Source organism: Podarcis gaigeae (genome assembly GCF_964106915.1).
Source record: "Podarcis gaigeae genome assembly, chromosome: 12".
Lineage (NCBI taxonomy): Eukaryota > Metazoa > Chordata > Lepidosauria > Squamata > Lacertidae > Podarcis > Podarcis gaigeae.
This window is the reverse complement of record NC_139688.1, coordinates 10,330,276-10,354,100: the sequence shown is the minus strand read 5'-3', so window position 1 is coordinate 10,354,100 and position 23,825 is coordinate 10,330,276. Positions and strand designations below refer to the sequence as shown.

The 23,825-nt window shown below is 45.7% G+C and overlaps 2 protein-coding genes across 9 annotated transcripts in view; both read right to left on the bottom strand.

Annotated features, from left to right (window-relative positions):
- Nucleotides 1-23,825, bottom strand: part of LOC310827694 (uncharacterized protein) — a 940,809-nt gene that overhangs the window by 363,057 nt on the left and 553,927 nt on the right. The gene's annotated exons all lie outside the window — the stretch shown is intronic.
- LOC310827663 (sodium channel protein type 5 subunit alpha-like) overlaps nt 1-23,825 on the bottom strand; it is a 307,589-nt gene that overhangs the window by 179,709 nt on the left and 104,055 nt on the right. For all 8 annotated transcript variants that reach the window (XM_083703903.1, XM_083703902.1, XM_083703904.1 and 5 more), the window contains 2 exons: nt 21,938-22,066; nt 9,870-9,961 (listed from right to left, as the gene is read on the bottom strand). In XM_083703903.1, the coding sequence (XP_083560029.1) occupies nt 9,870-9,961; nt 21,938-22,066 (221 nt within the window). The remainder of the gene's footprint in view (nt 1-9,869; nt 9,962-21,937; nt 22,067-23,825) is intronic.

Sequence of the window (23,825 nt, the reverse complement as noted above, 5' to 3'; positions counted from 1 at the left end):
CCGCTAAAAAATCGGAAAACCCTTTCGTCTTGCGGGTTTTTCGTTTAGCGAGGCATTCGTCTTGCGGGGTACCACTGTACTAGTTGCTATAAACCGCAGGAGAGTAGACTGCCTCTTGTGCTCAAATCCTGATTACGTGTTTCCTATAGGCATCTGGTTGGCCTCTGTGGCAACAGGATGCTGGACTAGATGGTCCTCTCGCCGAATCCAGAAGCTTTCCTTGCGTTCTTACATTCACAATGAGGCTCCCTCACTCCACGCCGCCCCAAAACAGAACGAAGACAGGAACACTGCCTGACCTTTACCTGGAATTGGCTTTGCGACAACACCACACAAATCCAATTTGCCAAATGAGTTCCCCAATTGGTTGGGATCGCTCAAGTAAGGAGGGCAATCGGTGGGAAGAAATGGCACCATAATAGCAGCAAAGAGGAAACAAATGTTGTGAACCGTGGGGGAAAGGAGGGGACATGGAAAAAGTTAAAAACGGAAAGGTGTTTTCAGGGAATATCTTGGGCTCTTGAAAATATTCACAGGCAAATATTTGGGACACCTCTATAATCCACAGCATCTGGATTCCACGTGCCACTGGGGCTCTGGGCTCGCGTCTCTCAAAGAGCGTCTCTACATACCACATGACCAACAACTTTTGGACCTGGAGAGGATGTCAAAAGCATTCTGTGGCGTGGTTGTCTGCTCAAAAGCGCAGATGGGTCTGAAATCACACTGGATGTGAAACCTTTCAACGTGCCCAGCCATCTTCGGAGAATGTGTTAGCTACAAGGGCCAGCAACGTATCTTTTATTGCAATCTTTTCTTTGTTTTTCTGCGTTTTTCTGAAGGAGGAATGGGATGTCACTGGGCTACAACTCCTATCAGCCCCAGCCAACATGGCCAATATTCAGGGGTGATGGATAGTAGTATTCCAGCAACTTCTAGAGGCCACTACACTGGATCCATTCCCAAAGGAGTAGGGAAAATGATTCCCGGCCTCCATTGCTGGGGTCAGTGTGCCTGTGAAAACCAGCTGCTTGGCATCAGAAGTGGGGAGAATCCTGTTGTCATGCTCAGGTCCTGCCTGCAAGATTCCCACTGGCATCTGGCTGAGCCCTGTGAGAACAGGATGCTAGATTACTTTGGCCCGTGGCCTCATCCAGCCCGCAGGCTCTTCTTATATTATTAAGTCTGTAGACAGTTACTTCAGGCTGTTGAGGAAGGCCTGTGTGGTGGCGGGTGTCATGCTTTCGATGCAGAAGGTCTCCGGTCTAATGCGGTTAGAAGGATCTGGTGGCAGGTGGTGGGAAAGGCCGTTGGATGAGACCTTGGAGAGATGCTGTCAGTCAGTGGCTCAACTGAGCTGGTCTAAGGCACCATCATACATTCTAAGTGGGAGCTGTGATATCCTGGAAGGATAGCATCTGAATTAGCCAGAGGGCTTACATGTGAAGCTGTAGTCCAGAACTGCATATCTGTAAAGTTCACTGATCATGGGTTGTGGCTTGCTCGCTGCTTGGCAATGCTTTTGCAGCCAAACTAGATATGCCGCGAATTGTGTGGATGTAACTAGCATGCCATCTCCCCCCCCCCTTTTTTTTTGTAACATAGGTAGTCACCAATGAAGGCTTCACTTGAAATTCAAACAGCAGCTCCGGAGAACACGTTTTTCTTGGGACGGTAGCAGGGAGAGAAAGGGTTCAACCTCCCTTCTCCACTCCCAATCCTGAGGCTGCTAAGTCCCAAAACAAAAGATGTGCACCTTAATTGCATCAACACAATTAGCACTGTGTTCAGGTTGACCCTCAGGTACAGAGAGCGACAAACCAGGACTTTTACAGAGTCCCTGGCAGGATGCCACAGGTAGATGCTGAGCTGAGTTCAGCTCGGTGGGTTTTAAGTCAGGCAGTCTATACAATTGCATGCAGACATATACTGCTCCACTATAAGCTGTAATACAATTAAACTAGCAAACAACAGTCAGTAAACCAGAAATCTTGCAATTAATGCTCAGACTAAAGCCATGGCCAAAAATCCCCCCTCTAACAATTTCACAGAGCCATTGGTCTCCTGTGAATGGGAAGGGGGATTTTTGGCTGTTTTCGGGTGGCTGGAAAAATTTCACATATTTTTGTTGCAGTGGTGGGGTTGATGTTCCTTAAGACAAGATTGCCAAGGTGGCTTTTTAAATTGTTATTAGTTTTGGCATCCTTTTGGCTGCCTTTTCAATTGTTTAAAGGTACATAGAAATGACACAAAGTACCATACTATCATCCCCATGGACTTTTTGAGCTTGGAATCACAGCCAGGACAGCTGCTAAAAAGGCTTGTGGTTGGAGCAACTATGAGTCTTTCTTTTAACTTGTAGAAAGAGAACAACAACACAAAAGACCCTTAGGCCATCTTGTTTTAAGGTAAACCAACCAAAATTGTCAGTAACTTTCTCCAGTACCGTCAGAGTCAGTTCCCCACCCTGTCTTGCCTGTACAAAAGCTGGCCCAAAAGTTTCAGCACAGCTCTAACTCAAGACACACTCAATCAGCAAGGCGATACCTCTAAAGTGATCAGTTTTACTGGCACGTCTCAAACTCTTGGTGCAACAAATAATTAGCAGCGCTCGACATCAAAGCTGTTAATATTATCGGAGTCACGCACATTTAGGACACCATCAGAAATTATTCTTGCATGGTACAACCCTCCCGGGAAGTTCTCCTGCACAAGCACCACTGAAATAAACAGGACTTGTGCGGTCTTGCACCGCTTCCATTTGTTTCAATGGTTAGTGTGCCCAGGGTGACTTCCAGGTGGGTTCATCCTCTAAATCTGGCATCCAACTGCAAATGAGGATCAACTAAAGTGGGGGGGGGGAAGCAGCATTAAAAACAGCAAGCAAAACCGAGCCTTGGAAATCAGGGAGCATTCCTCAACACCACCCCAGCTCTCCTACGAAAACCGAACACGTTATTTGTGTTATTGCTCTTTGTGGCATCCGTACCAGATGTTGGCAATCAGCTAAGATACACATCAAACTTTTCCCCCCTTCCTGTTTCTTGGAGAGGCAGAGAAAACTGTGATTAGCACTGTGCTTGTTAGCACCTTGTCTATTCTCATCTCGCTACAGAAGGCTTTCCCTTTTCTTCCTTTCTTTGTTAATTAAAGAGTGTTTTCCTGAGTCGGGAAAGTGTGCGCGCAAGAGAAATAAATAATAGATTCCAGGGAATGTGTGGCATTGCTAGTTACGGGAGGAACTCACGGGCCAGAAGTTCATTCAATCTTGTCAATATTTTATCTTTCCTGCCCTGCCCAATTACTGCAGTGTAGGGATGAGGAGCCTGTGAAACACCAATCAACTCCTGGTCATTGACCATGCCTCTTAGAATTGGTGTTCAACAGCTATATGGACACAGATTCCCAATCCCCACTCTGTTGAGAGGCTCATAGGGATGCATATATGTCCCCTTGTAACATTACATTAGGTATTATTATTACTGTCCAAAAATGGAGCCCCCCTATGACAGTTCTCACATGTTCCACCTGAGAAAGAAGTTCATATTCACTTCGGCAACCTAGGAATGTTGTGGGACCCCATGAGAAATGTCACAAGTCCTACCAAAACTCTGTTGGTTCCCCTTCTGGTTCCTCAGATGTTTCACCTGTAGAAGGACCCTGTCATGGGCCAGAAGTCAGCTTCACCTGCTAAACAGCAGCCTGGAGGGGGAGAAGGAGGAATGAGTTGACCTGCAGCTGATCAGCCTTCAAGGACAGGAAGAGAAGGTCATTCCGCATTCTCCCACTTCAGGCTGCTGTTCAGAAGGTGAAGCTGTCTCCTGGCCCACAACACTCCAACATTCTCAATGAATTTCACATTGGTGAGGACTCTACCCATGTTCATCCCTATTAGACTGGGGCAAAGGTGGGGAGTCTGTAGCCCTTCAGAAGTTGTTGGAGCACAACTTATTGGCAGCATTTGCAAACAGTCACCTCTAACCTAAGTGGTACAGTGGGGCAAAATCTGATGGCATTAAAAAAGGAAGAAAGGAAAAGGCACACCCATTCATCACCATCACTCTCGAAATAAGAGGTGGGAAATGTGTGATGCTCCAGATGTTGATAGATTAAAATTCCTCTCATGTCTGACCATGAGAGTTAATTATGAGATCTTGACTGTTTTAAGGGCCCAATGGGTAGCTAGCTAGTCTTGGATCTGGCAGGTAGCGGTTCCATTCCCACCTCTGCCATGTGGATTTTTGATTCTGTTATATATGTGTGTGTGTACACACACACACACACACACACACACAAACATATCACTTCCTTCATTAAAGGAAAGCAATGGTGGCCCAACTGCTGTCCTAAATGCAATCAAAATTGCTCAGCATTTTACAAAGATAAGAAAGGCAACCTAAATCAATAAGCAGTAATAGTGGTGAAACAGCTAATAGGAATTCAGAGCACTGAAGTTTCTTTCTTTCTTTCTTTCTTTCTTTCTTTCTTTCTTTCTTTCTTTCTTTCTAGGACCCTGAGGTCCAACAACCAAAGTAAGGTGCAAAATAGTAACTGAGGAGGACAGGCATATGCTAAGAATTAAGTCTGAATTAAGAATTCTGAACTTAAGAATTAAGAAAGTCTGAATTTAAGAATTAAGTCTAAGAATTAAGTCCACTCCTGGTTCCCCCCCCCCCTCCAAGCTTTCTTTGTTTCAGCCTCCTAATTTGGGGGCACGGTTTTTAGTTGCTTCTGTCTTTACCCAGAGATCTACCGGTAGATCCTGAACTATATTTTGCCTTTTCCCTGCTTTAAACTAATGAAAGCAAAGTCTTCATAAATCTGTATCTATATTATATTATATCTCTATCAATATCTATCTATTTATATAGGGGAAAAGATTTGTCCTATTGGCTCCGGCACCTGGTGTGGTGGCCAAGACATATTATAAGAGGCAGAGATCAGCTGGGCTTAGTGCCACAACTGGAACACCCTGCTAATTGCAGCTACAGCGAAGTTTCATGGTGACTCTTGGGAGTTCACACTAATGAAACGCACCTGGATAATTCAGGGAAAAGGGGAAAAAAAGAGTCTCCAAGAAGACTAAAAGCAGGCATAGGCAAACTCGGCCCTCCAGATGTTTTGGGACTACAGTTCCCATCACCCCTGACCACTGGTCCTGTTAGCTAAGGATCATGGGAGTTGTAGTCCCAAAACATCTGGAGGGCCAAGTTTGCCTATGCCTGACTAAAGGAATTCTTCAAGGGTGACAGGTTGGGGTCTGCACATCCCACCCGTTTTCACTTGAAAATGTTAACTGAACTTTGACGAAGGGCAGCGTTTACACATTTTTAAAGAATAAATTAAATAATGGTAATTTGGAGGGGCCTGCTCAGAATAAACCAGCTCAAGCCTTTTCAAAGGAAGCTCCTAAGGCTTTGGATGAGACAGCTGGAAACTTTGTGCTTAGGATACAGGTTAAGCAAGGAGATGGGGAAAGCACCAAGATCGGTGCAGCAGAAGGGAGACCAGCTCTGGTGCTTCTTGTACTAAGCTGTTTGTTGTTGTTGTTTAGTCGTTTAGTCGTGTCCGACTCTTCGTGACCCCATGGACCAGAGCATGCCAGGCACTCCTGTCTTCCACTGCCTCCCACAGCTTCAATAATAATATTAAAATTAGCATAAAAGTATGCCATTTTTATTAATGCTTAAAAGTGCAAAACCATGCACATTAGAAGTGATTCAAAAGAACAGAGGCTTAAAAAAAAATCATGTACAGTAACTTGTCTTTTTTTTAGGTACCGTACTTTTTTTAGGTACTTCACACACACACACACACACACACACACACACACACGTTGTGCTTTTAAGTGTTATTACAAATGTTGCACTTTTATATTATTTTCAGCATTATCATGATTTGTATTGTGTGCAGCTCCTGACAAAGGGGGCTTACCTCCTAAATCTGTCGAGCTAAACAAATAGTTGAACTAATAAACAGCTTATTGCAAGAAGTACCAGGGCCTGTCTCTCTTTGGGGACATGGGCCAGTAGGTATGCCCCTCAACTGCCCCGATTAAATTGGGACATCCCATGGAGACCCAAAACACACAATTTTTTTGCCTCTGTTGTCTCGTGAGAGTCATGTGACTTGCATGAGAGTGCAGTCAGGAAGACACACGTCCCAGTTTTCAGCCTCAACCTGTTGGAGGGTATGGTAAAGGGACCCCTGACCATTAGGTCCAGTCGCGGACGACTCTGGGGTTGCGGCGCTCATCTCGCTTTACTGGCCGAGGGAGCCGGCGTACAGCTTCCGGGTCATGGCGCTTCTGGCGAACCAGAGCAGTGCACAGAAACGCCGTTTACCTTCCCGCTGGAGAAGTACCTATTTATCTACTTGCACTTTGACGTGCTTTCGAACTGCTAGGTGGGCAGGAGCAAGGACCAAACAACGGGAGCTCACCCGGTCACAGGGATTCGAACTGCCGACCTTCGAATCGGCAAGTCCTAGGCTCTGTGGTTTTACCCACAGCGCCCCCCGTGTCCCGTGGAGGGTATGGTAGCAGGATGCAAAAGAAGATGATGCTTCCGTACCTTTAATAGTCATGCAGAAGAGGGTAACTTTAGCAGGTGTAGCTTGCCATGCAAATCCCATATATTTTGCAGCAAGTAAAGGTACGGGAGCTCTTTCCTCCTTCACATCTGGCCACCCTTTGGGGACAGGACTTGGTGCATGAAGGCTTGCCTTGTCCTACTTTCTGAAAGTAGTTCTGGCTCATGGCACTGAGGGCTGAGTCCTGCAAGCAACCCCTGATACCCAGCATCCTCTGCTGCGACGCTGGTTCACATATTGCTTGGGCTGCTTACACAGTCAGACCAGTCCTGGCGTCTCAAGATGGAGACAAGATGGAAGCTGAAGTGTGTGCCCAGGGGGAAAGCCAGTACTTTCTGATTAGCATTCAAGTCAGAGGCAACAGGAACACACAGGAAGTTTATTTTGGTTGCTGCCTCATATGCTCTTTCTAAATCACAGCGCTCAGCACTCCGGTTAAAGTTATGGCAGGTCTCCCTGTGTTTAAACCTTTCCTCAGAGGAACTTCTACCTCACACAGTTATTATTCTCTGTTATTTTTCAGCGGAATTACTTAGTTAGTCAGGGCAGTGTGCCTCATCTGCAAACCAGCCCCAAAATGTACACTGTGTTGTGTTGACAAGACATGCCAAGCCCATCAAATACGCTGCGTGGTGGAGAGCCTGTGTTATGTTTCAACGTGCACACATTCAGCCTCATTCCTTTTAACCTGGGAAACTGAGAAAAAGCAGATGAGGTGCGCTAACAAAACTAGCAGCATTTTTGCGTATGTCGGATTGTGGGAGCAGTGGGAAGACGTATTTTGCCGATCCCACTACCTGTCACTAGTGAAATTCAGAGTGAATTCAGCGGTTCCTACTGAGGTGAAACATCTGAGGGGTATGAGATGGCTGAGTGTGTTATATGACTCAAGACTACAGGAGGGCATCCCATCCCCCATTTCCCATTGGCAGAGCATTTTCCATTTGCACTTCAAAGTGCAAGAGGACACCCCCTTTTTTTAAAGCTTCTGCCATTAAAAACAACAACAAAAAAGCTCTATCTGAAACCTGAAGCAGTTCAATCCATTTTTTCCCCTCACAACTCCTTCTGCTGCCGGGGTTAAGACTAGCCCTGAAGAACCTTGGGATGAGCCAAGAGTTTTGCATAACAAGAGTAGATGAGTCTAGATTGATCAGTCGATCTAGATTTAGATCTATAGATCTAGATCTATAAAATCTTGCCACATACTTCATAGGGATGGTGCCATGCTGTTGTATATTACACCAGTTCTGTAAGGTGAACAGGAACTACAGTGGTACGTCGGGTTACATACGCTTCAGGTTACATACGCTTCAGGTTACAGACTCCGCTAACCCAGAAATATTACCTCGCGTTAAGAACTTTGCTTCAGGATGAGAACAGAAATTGTGCTCTGGCGGTGCGGCAGCAGCAGGAGGCCCCATTAGCTAAAGTGGTGCTTCAGGTTGCTTAATTCCGGAACGAATTAAGTACTTAACCCGAGGTACCACTGTAAAGTAATGTAGCAATTGTTGTATGGGGAAGAAACTGTTCTGGCGAGACTGTAACTGATTCCCCCACATGCAACCATTTCCAAATCACTTCAGTTCCTGTTACTACATGTTCCCTTCTCCTTTCCTGCCTCATTCTGAGGTGCTGGTTTTTCAGCTCAACTTATCGTTGCAAGGTGGCCACGAGTGAGGTGTGGGCACACGTGTTTTTCTTCCCAGTAAACATTTACCCAGCACTCTGCAGCCCTCCTGGCTGCCCACACTTCCTGATCTGAAAAAGTCCACCGAGAGGTGCTAAGTCTTCCCCTGGGCTTTAATTCCCAGGCAGGCACCTGCACCGCACCTGTGAAAAATTCACTGACATTTCTCTCCCCTTTGATCACTTCCAAATGCAATTTCTTTTCTCAAAAACTGATAGGAAATGGCGGGAGGAGGGGAAAATACACATACAGGAGAAATTTTCAGCAAACCATACCTTAAAAATATACTAAGGGTGCAGATAATGTGTGCTGTTGCTTTGGTGTTCCTGTTTCAACCGAGAGCGCCACAGTGAAGATGTTTGCCATCTAATGGAGTGAAAAAAATCTTCCCATCTCCTAAATGGATGTTGCTGTTTTTCCTCGCCCACCCCCCTTTTTAAAAGCAGTCTCTTTAGACTATTTTTGACCTGTAATTGCCAACATCTGTTCAGGATAATCATCTACAGGAACTACCATGCACGGGGTTGTTTTGCCACCTTCTCTACCTTGCCATGCAGGTCAAAAATGTTAAACACTGAGGCTGAATGAGGCCTGCCCATAGATACACAGAGGGCACATTTGCTTGTTTTCCCCATTGATCTACTTTCAGAGAAAACACCGTCCTCCATTTAAGAGATGAAAGCAACTGTAACTAAGCATCTTTAAATGCTGACAAAGGCAACAGAGGCTGCATGTTTTTTTTTGCTAAAAAAAGGGGGAGCAATGGGAGAGGGAGCCAAAGGTCATGATCTACAGGAATATTCTTCACAATGGAATGAAAAGGAGCCGCATAAAAGCACAGCAGCACCACGCCATTCATATCAGTGGCCCTTGTGCAGAAGAGCATTTTGGCGGAATTGTGCCCACATTCCCTCTGCACTAAGCTACCAATTGATTGACTGGTTGGGTCGGAATTAACTCAGATCGAATGATAATAGCGAGGCAGCCCACAACAGATCCTTCAGATTCCTTTCTTCCACCCCAAACAAAGCAATGAATGGCATTCGGTTTTAATTTAGCCTGGAGGTCAGCACAATGACAAAAAAATTATTGATCGGCCTTGCAAATTTTTTTTATTGTGGTTGATTTTTTTTTTCATATGTTGCCATTTACCCCAAGATTTTTATTTCATTATTTAAAGAGAGAGTGGGGGAGGGGAGAGAGAAGCAACCCACTCAGATTTAGTCATTTATGTCTAACTAGCCAATCTGAATTTGTTGGACTCCCGTTCCCAAATTGTACGAAAACAGGGCTGCGGGAAACTTTGCAAGGTGCATTCTCGGCTCATGATTGTCATGGGCTGGAAAATTTCAGAGCCCTGAAGAGCCTTTGATGCCTCCACCAAAAATTGCCGGGAGTGGGGTAAACATATGAAAAAAAAGTATTCTATTGACAGGACCCATTCCCCACACTCATCCATTCCCAGGTCAAGTGCCGTTCATTATTTCAAGCTGTGTCCTACCGACAGCCGTTTTGCTACGGGGAATGGCGCATAAGCTTCTGTGAGTGCACGCAGCCCAAGTGTTTAACCTCAAATTGTTTTTTTCACCTGAAATGACTGAGATTGTTTTCAGCGCGCGAAGAACTCTGAACGTTCGTAAGGCTGATACATTGCCCAGGTCCACAAATTCAGTTATGTATCTGCAAACAAGGGAAAGTCACACACAAGAAGAAGACCGTGACAACAACGCCAGCAAAGTAATGACAGAAGAAGAGAGAGAGAAAGAGAAGAGAGAGAGAGAAGGGTTTGGGGAGGGACAGGAAAAAAGTCAATTGTAGCTGAGAGCAGATATGCAAGGATCAGGGCTTCTTACCTGGAATGTACGAAATAGTTTTTAAAGCTCTCAATACCCTGAAATTCCGAAGTGCGGAAATTTTGCCTAGTTTTGTAAATTCTCCTACAAACCTGTTGAATTAAACCACAGTTATTTGGAAATACACAGCAGGGCACATGCAGCTGGAGATTGCATGAACATCGCATTGGCTCATTTAGCTTAGGCTGGTGGGTTTCAAGTCTCCTGCCTTCGGGAAGCCCTGCCCCAGCTTATCTTCCCTGCTGCAGAAGCTCTGCGCATTGTGGAAGTTTATGAGATCTGTTTTGGGGCACAAAGTTAGCTTACGTGGCATGTTAGCCAGGGCTCTCGGGCTTCATCATCAGGCATCATGGGTTTAATTTACAGCCCACCTTTCTTCTACGATGGAGCTCAAGACAGTGTACAGAGGGTTCCTAACACGGTCTCCTTTCCAGGCACTGATCAGTCCCAGACATACATAGCCTTTGCAAGGTTGCTGCAGCTTGTGCCATGCACCATATTCTATAGTGCCCTGTGGTGAATACAAAGGGCATCCTGGAACTCAACCAAAAATATCCTGCAACAATGCACTGCTGAGCAAGATCAGTATTAGTGGGCGAAGCGTCTTTCTTGCCCACCATTACTGATATTCTCATTGAGGAACCCCTGAGAATGCTCCTAAGGTAGACCATCTCACCATTGGAAAACCACTGACTTGGGGCAAAGACATGAGTCATCATGACTTGGTCTTGGAATCATGGAGCGGCAATCATCTTCCTGAACACAGATGGGTTTTGATGACTGGCTTAGATTTGGTAGGCCAACTGAATCATGCCATTGGTGAGTGCCATGGAACAGGAAGACAGGGGTGGTGTGTGTGTGTGTGTTTGTGTGTGTGTACCTCGGCTGCACAGTGTAATGGAATCCCATCTCTGAGCTTCCTGCAATCAGGCCAGAAGGGGAAGGCAAGGTTGGCAACTATTGAGTTTCTGGGCATGGATCACATAAAACCAGCCAGGTTTGAATGCTAAGGAGCGGATAGGCATTAAGAGAAGCAAGCTTTCTTGGAGAAAGCAACACATCTATCCCAAGCTGAAGGTCAATGCAAGGGGAATGGAAATAGTTAATATTACTGGATGATTATGGTAATAATGTTATGTTGGTTTTCCCCAACCAGATGCCCTCTAGATGCTCTTGATTACAGCTTCCATCATCCCTGACCACTGACCATGTTGGCTGGGAGCTATAGCCCCAAACATCTGGAGGCTGGTGTAAAAGGATTGCGAGTGTGTGTATGTGTTCTAATAATTGGGAAGTACTGCAAACTCTGCTTTTAGCAGAGTATCATTCCTACGGCAAGCGACTCTGAGTGGTTTTTTAAAAAATGAGGAATGAGGAAACCTACAACCTCCAAACTTTATAGATCAAGCACTGGGCAGTTGGGTGGAGGCAGAGACTTCAAAGTCAAAAGATGGAACATCCAAGCAGCCTTAATTTACAGTCTCACAGCTCTATACAAGAGAGCTGAGAGGGACACTGTGGGAAATTCTCATGCAAATTATTCTAGTTTTAATGTGTTTGCCATACATTTGAATTTATATTTGATATCTCCCTCAACATTAATTATATTGTACTAAATGACTGAGGGTTTTTTTTTGGGGGGGGGAGAGACAGAAACAAGGTGCAAAACTTTCTTGAATGTGGCAGCTTGCAACAAAGTCCTCTAACTGTAATCAGAAACACTTTAATATTCCATTTCCTTTTCTTTTCTCAAAACTTCCTATTTTCAAATGCAATTCTGGAAACGTTTTGAATTCAAAATGTGAGCTCTAAAATGTAGCTGAGTTATTTCATCTTTAAAGTTGGGCTCTTGAGCGGGAACCTTCCCACTAAGTTGTTAAAATGCATCAACAGGGAAGCAATTTGGGGTGGGGAGTGGGGGGGGTGAGATATTAAAACGAAAGAAAGCAAAGCTCAGTGCTGCCTCCATAGGAGCTCTGCCTGGAATGAATACAGACCCTACCAACCCTTCTCTTCATTGGGGCAGGAGTGAGAACAGACAGACAATGACATCATGAGACTCAGTAACTTAATCTTTCTATTTAAAAAGGACCATTCTAAATGCTTTGTCTGGAAAATGCATTTCCTTAAAACCACAAATATTGTTCATGGATGCCTCCTCCTGTGTCAGCTTCCAACTGCTTAAAGCAGGGGTGAGGATCCTCTGTGTCTACTCAGATGTTCTGGACTACAATTCCCACCAGCCCCAGCCATCATGGCCAACGGTCTGGGATGATGGGAGTTGAGAGTCCAGGTTTCCCACCCCTGATTTAAAGGATAAAAAATAATACAAAACAGAAAAACAAAACACCTTGGTTTAAGATTGATAGGGAGATAGGTAGCTTCTAACACACTGTGGGTACGCTCACACATAATACTAAGCCATAGTTTCTTTTAACTATGGACTGTTCAATAAACCACAAGTAGCCTCACAAATGAGTCACAGATTGTTTTGCCTTGTGTTTCTATTGCTTAGTGAGCATCCTTGGTGGGTGTTCAAGCAAACCATGGCAAAGCAAGGTTGTTGGATTTGGACACAACGCCAAACCAAGTCACAGTTTGTGAGTCAGCCACAAACCATAGTTTCAGATTGTGGTTCATTGCCAGGAAACAGCCATGGTTAGTTGACTGGGCTGGGTGTCAGACAAGCTACGCTTTGGCTAAGCAAACCATGGCTTAGTGTTGCCTGTGAACCAGGCCAGTGTTAAATGGGGTGTGGGCAGGAAAGAGAGTACAGGACGGGGCTCAGTGACCCTTTTAAAATATCTTCTCTATTTAAGTTACATAAGCAAATAAAAGATTAAAAACTAGTAACGCAGTATCTCAGTTAGAATGCTTTTGTTTTCACTAATTCCTGCAGTTGCGAATGGTCATTGTACTTATCTTATCTGGAGAACATGAAAGCTTGAACACTGTTTTGTGACATTTTGCTTGGCCTAATCAAGGCATTGCCCTAATGCCTGAGCTTTGCATAGAAATGTCATAGGCAGCATCTCTTATGTCTCATGGCCTTTTGACTACACTGCTTCCAACCCATCCTGCCCCTGCCCCTGCCCCTGATACTCATATATTTTTCTACTTTATGCATCTGATGTACTGGGCTCTAGTCTGCGAACTTCTATGGCACCCAAAAACTGATCAGTCTCTAAGGTGCCACAAGAACCTTCCTTGCTCTGTCTGGTCTTTGACCGCAATAAAGATTGATTGATTGATTGATTGATTGACCTTCCTTGTTTTTGTTGCAACAGACTAACATGGCTATCCCTTTCAGATTCAAAAACAGGTGTGTTTTCCCAATGGGCCAAAATCAGATACATCACTCCCTTTACCTGTCTCTTTCCCTTTCCAGGGCAAATCCCTCCCATCCCCTTTCTTGTTGGCATTAGCCGTGGTTTAGCTCCGTAGTTGGGAACCTCAGGCATGGAGCCCAAATGTGGCCCTCCAATCCTCTCTATCTGGCCCTCAGGATTCTCCCCACACCCCTCAACATGCCTTCCCTGGGTGCTTTTTGCCTGGCTGGAATATGTCATTGAACTCTGATAATGCTGCTTGCCTGCATTATCCAGCTTTTGACCTTGCAGGGGGACTTTATCTTAACCATGTGAAATTCAGATACCACGTGAAACTCAGCTACCACCTTAGCCAAATCCTATGCAATCCACAGCACAGAACACCTTTTTCATGTTTGGAGGGCCACTTGCTTGCAAAGAGAGTACTGACTGATAAAAGAAGAGCCAGTGGTTCTCTTCGTTAACTAAGAATGTGACAGAGATGTACAAGTGCTGCCATCCGCTCGTAGTAGCTCACCTTGTCCGTGCAAGGAACATGGTGCACAGAGTTCTTGGTCCTGTTACCAGCAAGAACCATGACACAATGACCTAGAACTCTGATGGAGAGCTCAAAGAAAGCCAGAGCATCTTTCTTCGTGCTGACACTGCATCCCCATCTCTTCCCACTAGATTAACTAGGTGGGAACCAAAGGCCAGAACTGGATGCAATGGAGGATGTGTGGCTGCCACCGAGAGCAGGAGCTCTGCATCTCATCCTCCTCTTCCTCCTGATAACATCTAGCAATACCACACACAGGGAAGGGGCATAGCTCAGTGGAAGAACATCTGCTTTGCATTCAGAAGGTCCTAGGGTCGAATCCATTGCCAGGGAGGGCTAGGAATTGGTCCCTGCCTGAAACCCTGGAGAGCAACTGCTAGTCAATGCAGACAGTCCTAGTTACAGATAGGTAGCCGTGTTGGTCTGCCATAGTCAAAACAAAAAAAATTCCTTCCAGTAGCACCTTAAAGACCAACTAAGTCAGTTCTTGGTATGAGCTTTCGTGTGCATGCACACTTCTTCAGATACCAAGATACCACAGACAGTCCTGTGATAGATGGGTCAGTGGTCTGATGTTCTACTTTTCCCCTCACTCCTGCAAGGCTTGGGAACTGCTGCTGTTTTCAGTGGCAACCCCAAAAGGAAAGGGGTGCACAAACACTACAGAAATAGGTGAAGCCAAATACGTACAAATATAATTTGCACCATTATTCCCAATGCCTTCCCCCTGAACCCGTTGAGAGTGATATTCTCTCAAAGGTTGGGTGCTTCATGCTCCTGGTAGGCGGAAAGAGAGTCAAAGATGGGTAGAATCAGAGACACAAATGCTCCAGATCAGTGTTTCCCAAACTCAGGGCACCATCTGTTTTTGGACTACAACCCCCATCATCCCTAGCTAGCAGGACCAGTGGTCAGGGCATGATGTTTTTGTAGTCCCAAAAACAGCTGGAGATCTCTGAGCTTCGGGGAGAAATGTTCCAGATTGACTACTTTGGGATAAAAACTGACCTGCTTCATTCTTCATCGTGGCTGCCACAGATTAGAATCCCCAATCCTACGTACGCCTACTTAGAAGTAAGTCCCACTGGATTTGACAGGGTCACTCTCAAATAAACATACTGATTGTTGTTGCTGCTGTTGCTGTTTAGTACAACAGACCAATGCAATTAAAGGTAAAGGGACCCCTGACCATTAGGTCCAGTCGTGACCGACTCTGGGGTTGCGGCACTCATCTCGCTTTACTGGCCAAGGGAGCCGGCGTACAGCTTCCGGGTCATGTGGCCAGCATGACTAAGCCGCTTCTGGCGAACCAGTGCAGTGCACGGAAACGCCGTTTACCTTCCCGCCGGAGCGGTACCTATTTATCTATTTGCACTTTGACCTGCTTTCGAACTGCTAGGTTGGCAGGAGCAGGGACCGAGCAACAGGAGCTCACCCTGTCGTGGGGATTCGAACCGCCAACCTTCTGATTGGCAAATCCTAGGCTCTGTGGTTTAACCCACAGCACCACCCGCGTCCCAAACACCAATGCAATAACTATTCTCCAAAGGAAGCAGAGAGCAAATCCCTTTGGGGTGATTTGAGTGTGCAATGCCCATGCAAACACACTAATGTATGTCAGAAGCCTACCAATTTGTTCTTCGACAGCTGGGGTGTGTGGGTGTGTGGTGGTACTTCTTTTCCTCTCTGATAAGAACGTAAGACTAGTCTGTTGGGTCAGGCCAATGGCCCACCTAGTCCAACATCCTGTTCTCGCAGGGGCCAACCAGATGCCTATAGGAAACCAGGGAGCAGAAGGTGGGCACAAGAGAATTCTCCCCTCTTGTGGTTTCCAGGAACTGGTATTCAGAAGCATTACTGCCTCTGACCATGGAGGCACAGCACAGCTTTATCTTACATGAGTTCGTCCATAATCCATCTAAAGCTGGTGGCCATTGCTGCGTCTTGTGAGAGTGAGTTCCATAGTTTAATGGTTTCCAGCAAAGCATGTTCTCCTTCATGGAGAGCACATGTTGTGGTGGGGTCCAGGCTATAGATGGCCATAGCAGTGATTGGGCTGTTAAAGTTACTGGGGAAATTTTGATGCTGCCAATTTGTGGGATGGACCAAGGGTTTTATATACTGAGCATGCAGCATTGAGCGTTCTCTTTCGCTGCGTGCACCGGATCACCCACCCACCCTCCCTTATTTAGGCCTTTTGTGTTTGACCTTGCTATGCCTGTCATCATGGGGTCGTCTGCTTTTGGACCAGGGGCCTGGTAGGAATTTTGTCCATTTGGCGGATTGGCTGGTGCCATTTGGTTTTTGCCTACTGCGTAGCAAATCGCCACAACTGGTTAGGCGTTGGTTAGTTTTTTGGGTGGAGGGGATTTGGTTGGCTGTGCCTGCCCCTCCAATGCTGCTGCTGCAAGGGAATTCTGTTAAAGGAATCCAGGGGCTCGCCATGATTTCATCCGAATCCCTGGCATGGGGCTTGGGCCGTGCAAGCCCCTGGGAGCATGTGGGGAGGGGTGAGGGCCTGGTGCCCAGCTCCATTTTCTCCCCAATATTGTTTCTTACTGGCTTTCGCTGGAATCCGGAAGTCAGTTCTGTCCCTGGATGGGGACAGATAGTCAGAACCAACGCCTAAGCAACCACTCACATTTATGTATTTTAACAAAGTTGTGGCCAAAATTATGCCAAAAACCTTAAACAAAATTCTGTGTGAATTGTGATTTATTTGGGGGGTGGCTTGGGGACCTCGACACGGAACTGGTATTTGAAAACATTGCTACCTCGAACTGTGCAGGAAGACTGCAGCCATCATGACTAGTAGCCAGTGATAGCCCTCTCCTCCACAATGGGTCAGATTGCACTGTAAAGGCCTAAGAACACCACAAAAGGATGCTCCATGCCTTCCCCAATGGTTGCACACTCAAGTCTTCTGGTAACTAAGGAAAACAAGGGCACACTCACTCCCAATGTTCCTTTGCCTCTCCAAGCTCTCCGGAAACAGGATACGATTGTGGCACCTGCAGCTTTCGCGGCAAGCAGAGAAATCCTTGCAAGTGCGGCTGCGTTAGGTTATGAAACCCAATGGGAATTAGAAGCGTTAAGATTTTATTGGCGCTTAACCATATGCTTGAAAGGCCTGCCTAGAGGATAGCCTAACATTTGGAGACGGCAACCCTTCATGTGGGCTTATTAGCACAGTAGGTTTCCATTGAAGCTGCAGCGAAGCTAATGAGGCCTTGCCACCGTTTCCTGATGGAGCCGGCGTTTAACTTAACAAATTTATCACCTGATAACAGCCCAATTAATCCAGGCAACCATTAAATGGGATGGGCTATGCAGATCTAAAGGTTTCGTTTATGAAGCTTCCTGGACTGAAGTCCCAGGCAGCTTGTGCTCCTGTAACTGAGGGAGGAAGAATGCTCTCATAAGAAAGGACAAGAGATGGAGAAGCTCTGGCCTGTGGTCTCCCGAGGCCATTTTGGCCAGGAGTCCTGTGACTTTCCAGCCAGGCACCCGGCACTCAGATTATGGGCATAAGGTGCCATGGGAAAAGTCAATTTCCAAGGGTCAGAATGCTCTTTTTTATTTTTACGGAAGGGACTTTATTATTAAAGAAACAGGAAAAGCCAGGGGTCTTTAGACTTTTAAATAAAAGTTGATTTAATTTTTTTTAACTGCGTTGTTTGTTTGTTTTTTTGCACACAACCCTAAAGCAGTTGCCAGTGAAGCCAGAGCTCAGGTTATAAAAGCCAATTGCATACTTGCAATGACAGTGGGAGTCAAAGCTTAAGGTACCTCTGCTTAAGTGCTTGCCGGAACTGCAGCCAAGACTTTTTTTAGAAAAGGGGGGGGGATTGACGAGATTTTTTAAACTCAGGCGGAATTGCCTGGTTGTCGTGGCAATGCCCTTTTCTGCGCCATTACTTCCCTTCCCTTTAAAAATGTCTTTCCAGTACAATTACTTATATTTTTTCCCAAAAATAAAATAAAATGGCAGTGCCTATTGACTGCCCCCACCCCGCTGGCGTGCCTTTACAGCCCTTGTTGCCTGCGATACCTTAATTTGCTCTTTGCTCTAGATGTTCCTATTTCGGTTCCCTTCGGCCGGCCAACTCAGCAGCTGTCCTGAATAGGAGATCCTTTTTTTGTTTCCATTTGCAGGGAGCGGGCTTAGGGCTGGATAATTAAGAATTCGCTTTGAACAGAAGACGAGAGCCCAGCCAAGACGTAAGCTAGCAGGCTGCCAGGCCAGCCACCATCCTGCCAAGAGAGCAGGCGGGCAGTCCACCTAATAGGCAAGCCCAGGCGGTTGCCAGAATCTGCCAATTGGCCGGGAGGGAGGGAGGGCAGAAAGCAACCCAAGACTGCAGCAAAAGGGTTCCAGCCCTGCGGTGCGCTCTGGCCCTAATTGGGACAGCAGCCATGTGGGTTTTCCTTCTGCCATGCCAGACTAGAGTCCTGACACAATGATACTGCCAGGTTCTGCAAAGCACAGACCAACAGGATGCTGTCCTTGTGTAAGGCTTTTTTTTTTAATAATAAAGAAAAACCCACAACTGTTGGTGCCAAAACTTGGAAAGAATCAGTAGGGCGGGACCATGCAAGTCTACCACACTACCTAGCACATCAGCATAGGGACATAGGAAGTTGTAACATACCTGATTAATATTCTACAGCTTTTTAAATGTGTCTGTGGGAAAGGGGGGGGGGGATTATTGTTTTGCTGTATTGTTTTCATTATTTACCTGTTTTTATCCGGTATGTTATTCTGTGAACTGCCCTGAGATCTTATGATGAAGGGCGGCATATACCGTATTTTTCGCCCTATAGGACGTAATTTCCCCCCTCCAAAATGAAGGGGAAATCTGTGTGCGTCCTATGGGGCGAATGCAGGCTTTCGCTGAAGCCTGGAGAGCGAGAGGGGTCGGTGCGCACCGACCCCTCTTGCTCTCCAGGCTTCAGGAAGCTATCAGCAAGCCTGGGGAGCCCGTGGGAGTTCCTGCAAGGCTCCCTAGGCTGCGGATAGCAGCCTGCTTGCCCGGAGCGCAGGCCACTCTGAAGCAGAGCGCCCCGCGCTTCGGGCAGACATCCGCAGCCTAGGGAGCCCTGCAGCTTCGGGCAGATATCCGCGGCTGGGGAGGGAATAATTTTCCCCCTTTATTTCTCCCCCCCCCCAAAAAAAAACTAGGTGCGTCCTATGGGCCGGTGCGTCCTATAGGGCGAAAAATACGGTAAATGAAATAATTATAATAATAATGCCGACTCACATCTTCGATCGTTCCAGCTCAGCACTGTCTAGACTGACTGCAGTGGTTCTCCAGGATTTTCCCTTTTAAATGTGTTCTTGGGAGGGTCTGGGGGTTATTGCTTTGTAGGATTTTTTGGTTCTTGTTTTTATATATGCTGGAAGCCACCCAGTCAGATGAGTGGGGTACAAATAATAAGTTGCTGTTGTTGTTCTTATTATGTTTTGTATTTTTATGTAGTGAGCCACCCTGAGATCTACAGATTAAAGGCAGTATGCAAATTTAATTTAAAAATAAACAATAAATTTCAAGCCCCCTGGTCAAAGAATTGTAGAAGGGGACCAAAAAAAAAATGTCATCTGGTCCAACTCCCTGTAATTCAGGAATCTTTTGCCCCATGTGGGACTCAAACCCATGACCCCGAGATTAAGAGTCTCATGCTCTGCTGACTGAGCTATCCCACCTGGACATGTCAGCAATTGCAACGTGGGACCTTCTATGTGCAAAGTAGACTCCTTGCCACTGAGCTATGGCCTTTTCCCCAAGTGATTAAGAAGCTGTGTTATACTGAGTCCAGAATTTGGCCCATCTAGCTCAGTGTATTGTCTACACTGACTGGCAGAAGCTCTCCAGGGTTTCGGACATGGGGGGGCCCCAGCGATACCTGGAGAGGCTGGGGATTGAACCTGGAAGCATGCAAAGTAGATGCTGAAGCCCTGAGCCATGATCCCTCTCCATCAGCCAGAAGTGGAAAGAACTGGAGGGGAAAGAGGAGGAAGGAGGAAGGGATTCCAGGAGATGGAGGGAGGCAAGGGGAGAAGAACTCCAGGTGGACTGTCTCCTCCCCACAAAGGACCATCTGCCATCAGCTGCCTGTGGGAAAGGATCCCAATGACCTGCCCTACGTGTCGATATTGTTTATTGTGGTTTGAAGTGCACTTTGAAGCTGCTTTGGGAGCCTCCTGAAAGGTGGGGTATAAACAGTTCTGATTAATAAATAAAAACTCTGCTTGTGCTTGCCCTGTTTGAAAACCAAAGTGGGCATTTGATCTTGAAGCTATGCTAGCGCGGGGAAAAACCCCTACAATCTGTTACCAGCAGCAGTTCTAAAGGAGCCTCGCCGCCAAGGGAAATGGCTATGCAGGCTTTCAGCATGTTCACACAGGTAAAACTACACAGGTGTACACAATGAAGAAAAGAAGAATTTGCTGAAGCCGAGCTGAAATTTCAGCTGTTCGGTCCCAGTTTTGGAGGTGGGGGGGAGAAGCATTCGCGATGAAAGTGATGGGCAGAAGATCGTCTAAGGAAATTCTGCTCTACAGAATGTCACCGGGTAGCGTCCCCCAAATGGATATTTTCTGTTGTCCTGTGGAGTGTCTTTCCTTCTGCCGTATGTGAAGAAGCAACCACCAGCTGCTTCAGAGGTTTTGTAAGGACACAAGTTTTGACCCAGACTTTTCCTGACCCATAAGACTGAGCCCTGCTTGATGTGCATGAATGCCCTGGTTCTCTATTTGATTGGCTTCCATATGTTTTATACTGTTAGATTCATAGAACTGTGGAGCTGGAAGGAACACAAAGGGTCCGTAGACCAGCCTCTTGCAATGAAGGAATGCTGTTTTATCGGTTTTAGGTCGTATTTCTGTTTCAACTGATACAGCACATAGTGAAAACTGCTTAAATGGTCTTCTTCTTCTTTTGAAATATCGAGCAGTTAATAAACACTTATGTATAAGTAAGTAAATGAAATGGGCCCCTCCTAGTTTGCATTTCAGGGTGTTTTGAGGGCTATTCTGGGATGGGAATGGGAAGCACAACTGGCAAACTGCCAGTGAGGGGACAGGATATTTCTCTCTCTCCTAGAACTCCCCTTGGAATGAACAATGCCAAATTATGACACAAGATCATTCCAGAGGCGATAATGGGAATCAGAGTCTGTTATTAGAGATCCTGTATCCTCCTCCCTACCTCACAGTTCCCAGGATTCTCTGACAAGAGAAAAACACAAGATTTGTAGATTTCTGGAATTCCCAGATCCTCCACATTTCATGGATCTCCATATTTCATGGATCATGGATCTGCAATTCCCGGGGTTCTCTGAGTAGAGTGGATCCCTATCCTATCCACTTTAAGTCTGCGGTACAGACATGTCATTGGTCATGGCCATGCAAACACAGTTTCTAAGCAGGTTGGGAATTGCCTGAGAGTCCAGTCAAAGTAGCCAAGACTAGACTCCCAACACTGGACGGTTTCTTATCTTTAGAAGGACCTCTATTTGAGGCAGATTTCCCAGGAGCCATAAACAGGGTTGATTAAGTCTTCAACTTATTCTAAATCACTGTTGGTGCCATTTTGGTTCTCCTTGATGCAGGTGAAAATAGCTGCTCTTCTGGGATCTGGGACTTGCAGTGTGTCCCATGTGTTGGGGCTACTACATCAATAAAAGTGGTTAATAAATTCCATTCCAGCAAGAGCCCTGGCTTGGGTTAAATGGGTGGACATGGGTTGCCTGCACAACTGAGAAAGAACAAAAGAATCCCATATCAGCCCCATTGCTCCAGGACCGTTAAAGCACATGAATTTCTTGCTAGGATAGCAGGGAAGTCACAGGGAGTTTATGGGAGCAGGGGAAGAAAACCTCGGTCCTGATCTAGCCAATCGCCTTTTAGGAGAGGAATGAGAAAAATGCTACTTACGCCATGACAATAACAGAAAAATCTAGCCAGTTCCATGGGTCCCGGAGGAAGGTGAATTCCGTCATACAAAATCCTCTCGCCAGAATTTTTATCAATGATTCAAAAGTGTAAATGCCGGTGAAGGTATACCTGCAAAGGAGGGGTTGGGGGGAGTGTTAAAAGGTCCAAGAAAAAGAGAGAGAGTGTGTGTCAGTAGTTGTGGGGTGTGGTAATATATATCCCATTCATCACTCAACAACTGACGACAACCTGCATGTGTGAAAAGGGCACTGGGGTCAAAACACCACAAGAGCTTTCATTTAACCATCCAACATTGCCTCAAACTCAGTGCAGTCCGATGGGTGCAGTTCAGCCGGGCTACTGCAAATCATATAATGGTTAACCTGCATTTTCATGTTCATGAGTTTATTGCTCCAGCCAAAGGCCATGACAAATTGGTATTAGGCAACTACATTAATAGAATAATACAGAACATACATCCCTACTATAAAAGAGACTTTGCCAAGTCCCTGAGCATTAAGACACAGTTTCCTTGTGCATCTCTGACAGCTCCAATTCTAAAATTATTCCGCCTTTTAAAAATCTAATTTGCTAATACCCATGATGTAAGTTACCAGAGACACCAACAAACTCAAATCCATCTTGATTTAAGATTAAATCTCCAAATCGCCACAACAATTTATTGCAATTCCATCTGCAGTGGTACCTCGGGTTACATATGCTTCAGGTTACAGACGCTTCAGGTTACAGACTCCGCTAACCCAGAAATAATGCTTCAGGTTAAGAACTTTGCTTCAGGATGAGAACAGAAATCATGCTCCGGCGGCGCAGCAGCAGCAGGAGGCCCCATTAGCTAAAGTGGTGCTTCAGGTTAAGAACAGTTTCAGGTTAAGAACGGACCTCCAGAACGAATTAAGTACTTAACCCGAGGTACCACTGTATCTCCCTTTTCCTGATTTTTTCTTTCTTTTTTTTGCAACTACTGCATATAGTACCACTCTTTGTGTGATGAAGCTATTACTGTCACTCAAAAGAAACTGTACCATTTCTTCCAGGATGTGCCTGCTAGCTTGTGTGAACAAAGGTTTTGGAAAGCGATCTCTTGGATCTCTATATAAGGGGCAGGCTAACTGATAATGAGTTATGCCTTCCATCTGAGGTTGACCACAAATAAAAAGTCTGTCTACGTACAGGACCTTGGTTGTGTGTAGCAGCCATTCAAGACTGCAGTGGGCTTCACCTGGAAACACAGCTCAGTAAAGGCATTTCTTAAGGAAACTGGTGAGAGTTTGGTCGAATAACTAGCTCTAAAATGCTCTGTTCTCAAGAACAGATATCAAGGGGAAAATCTGGTGTTTCAAATTAGTTGCAACTAAGAGCCAATCCCTTAGCTGACATTTATTCAATGTCAAAGCAGAGTTCCGGAAAATATTAATAGTGTTAAACATCTTGATAAGCTGATTTCCAGAGTTGGTTATCACCCAATTCTGTATAGTGCAGTGCAGGAAAATGCTTAACAGGCATTGTAGCAACTTTTAAAATATACTTTAACTGAGTGCAGTCCGCTCCTGCCTTAATGTGACTACCCAGATTCTGCCTTAATTGTGGCTACCCAGATTCTGTACAGACAGGAGTGCCTGGCATGCTCTGGTCCATGGGGTCACGAAGAGTCGGACCCGACTAAACGACTAAACAACAACAACAGATTCTGTACAAAGAAGAGCTGCTGATGTTCCTGAAGGTAGAGAGTTTAGCTTCCAAAAGAAATTATTCTGCACAGTTTCCAAACCTTTAATGGAGTTCAAACCACAGAGCATATGAGTAAGAACTTTGCTACCAAATATCTTTAAGGCAGGTTCAATCAGCTGCCCTTCTTTATTGTAATAGA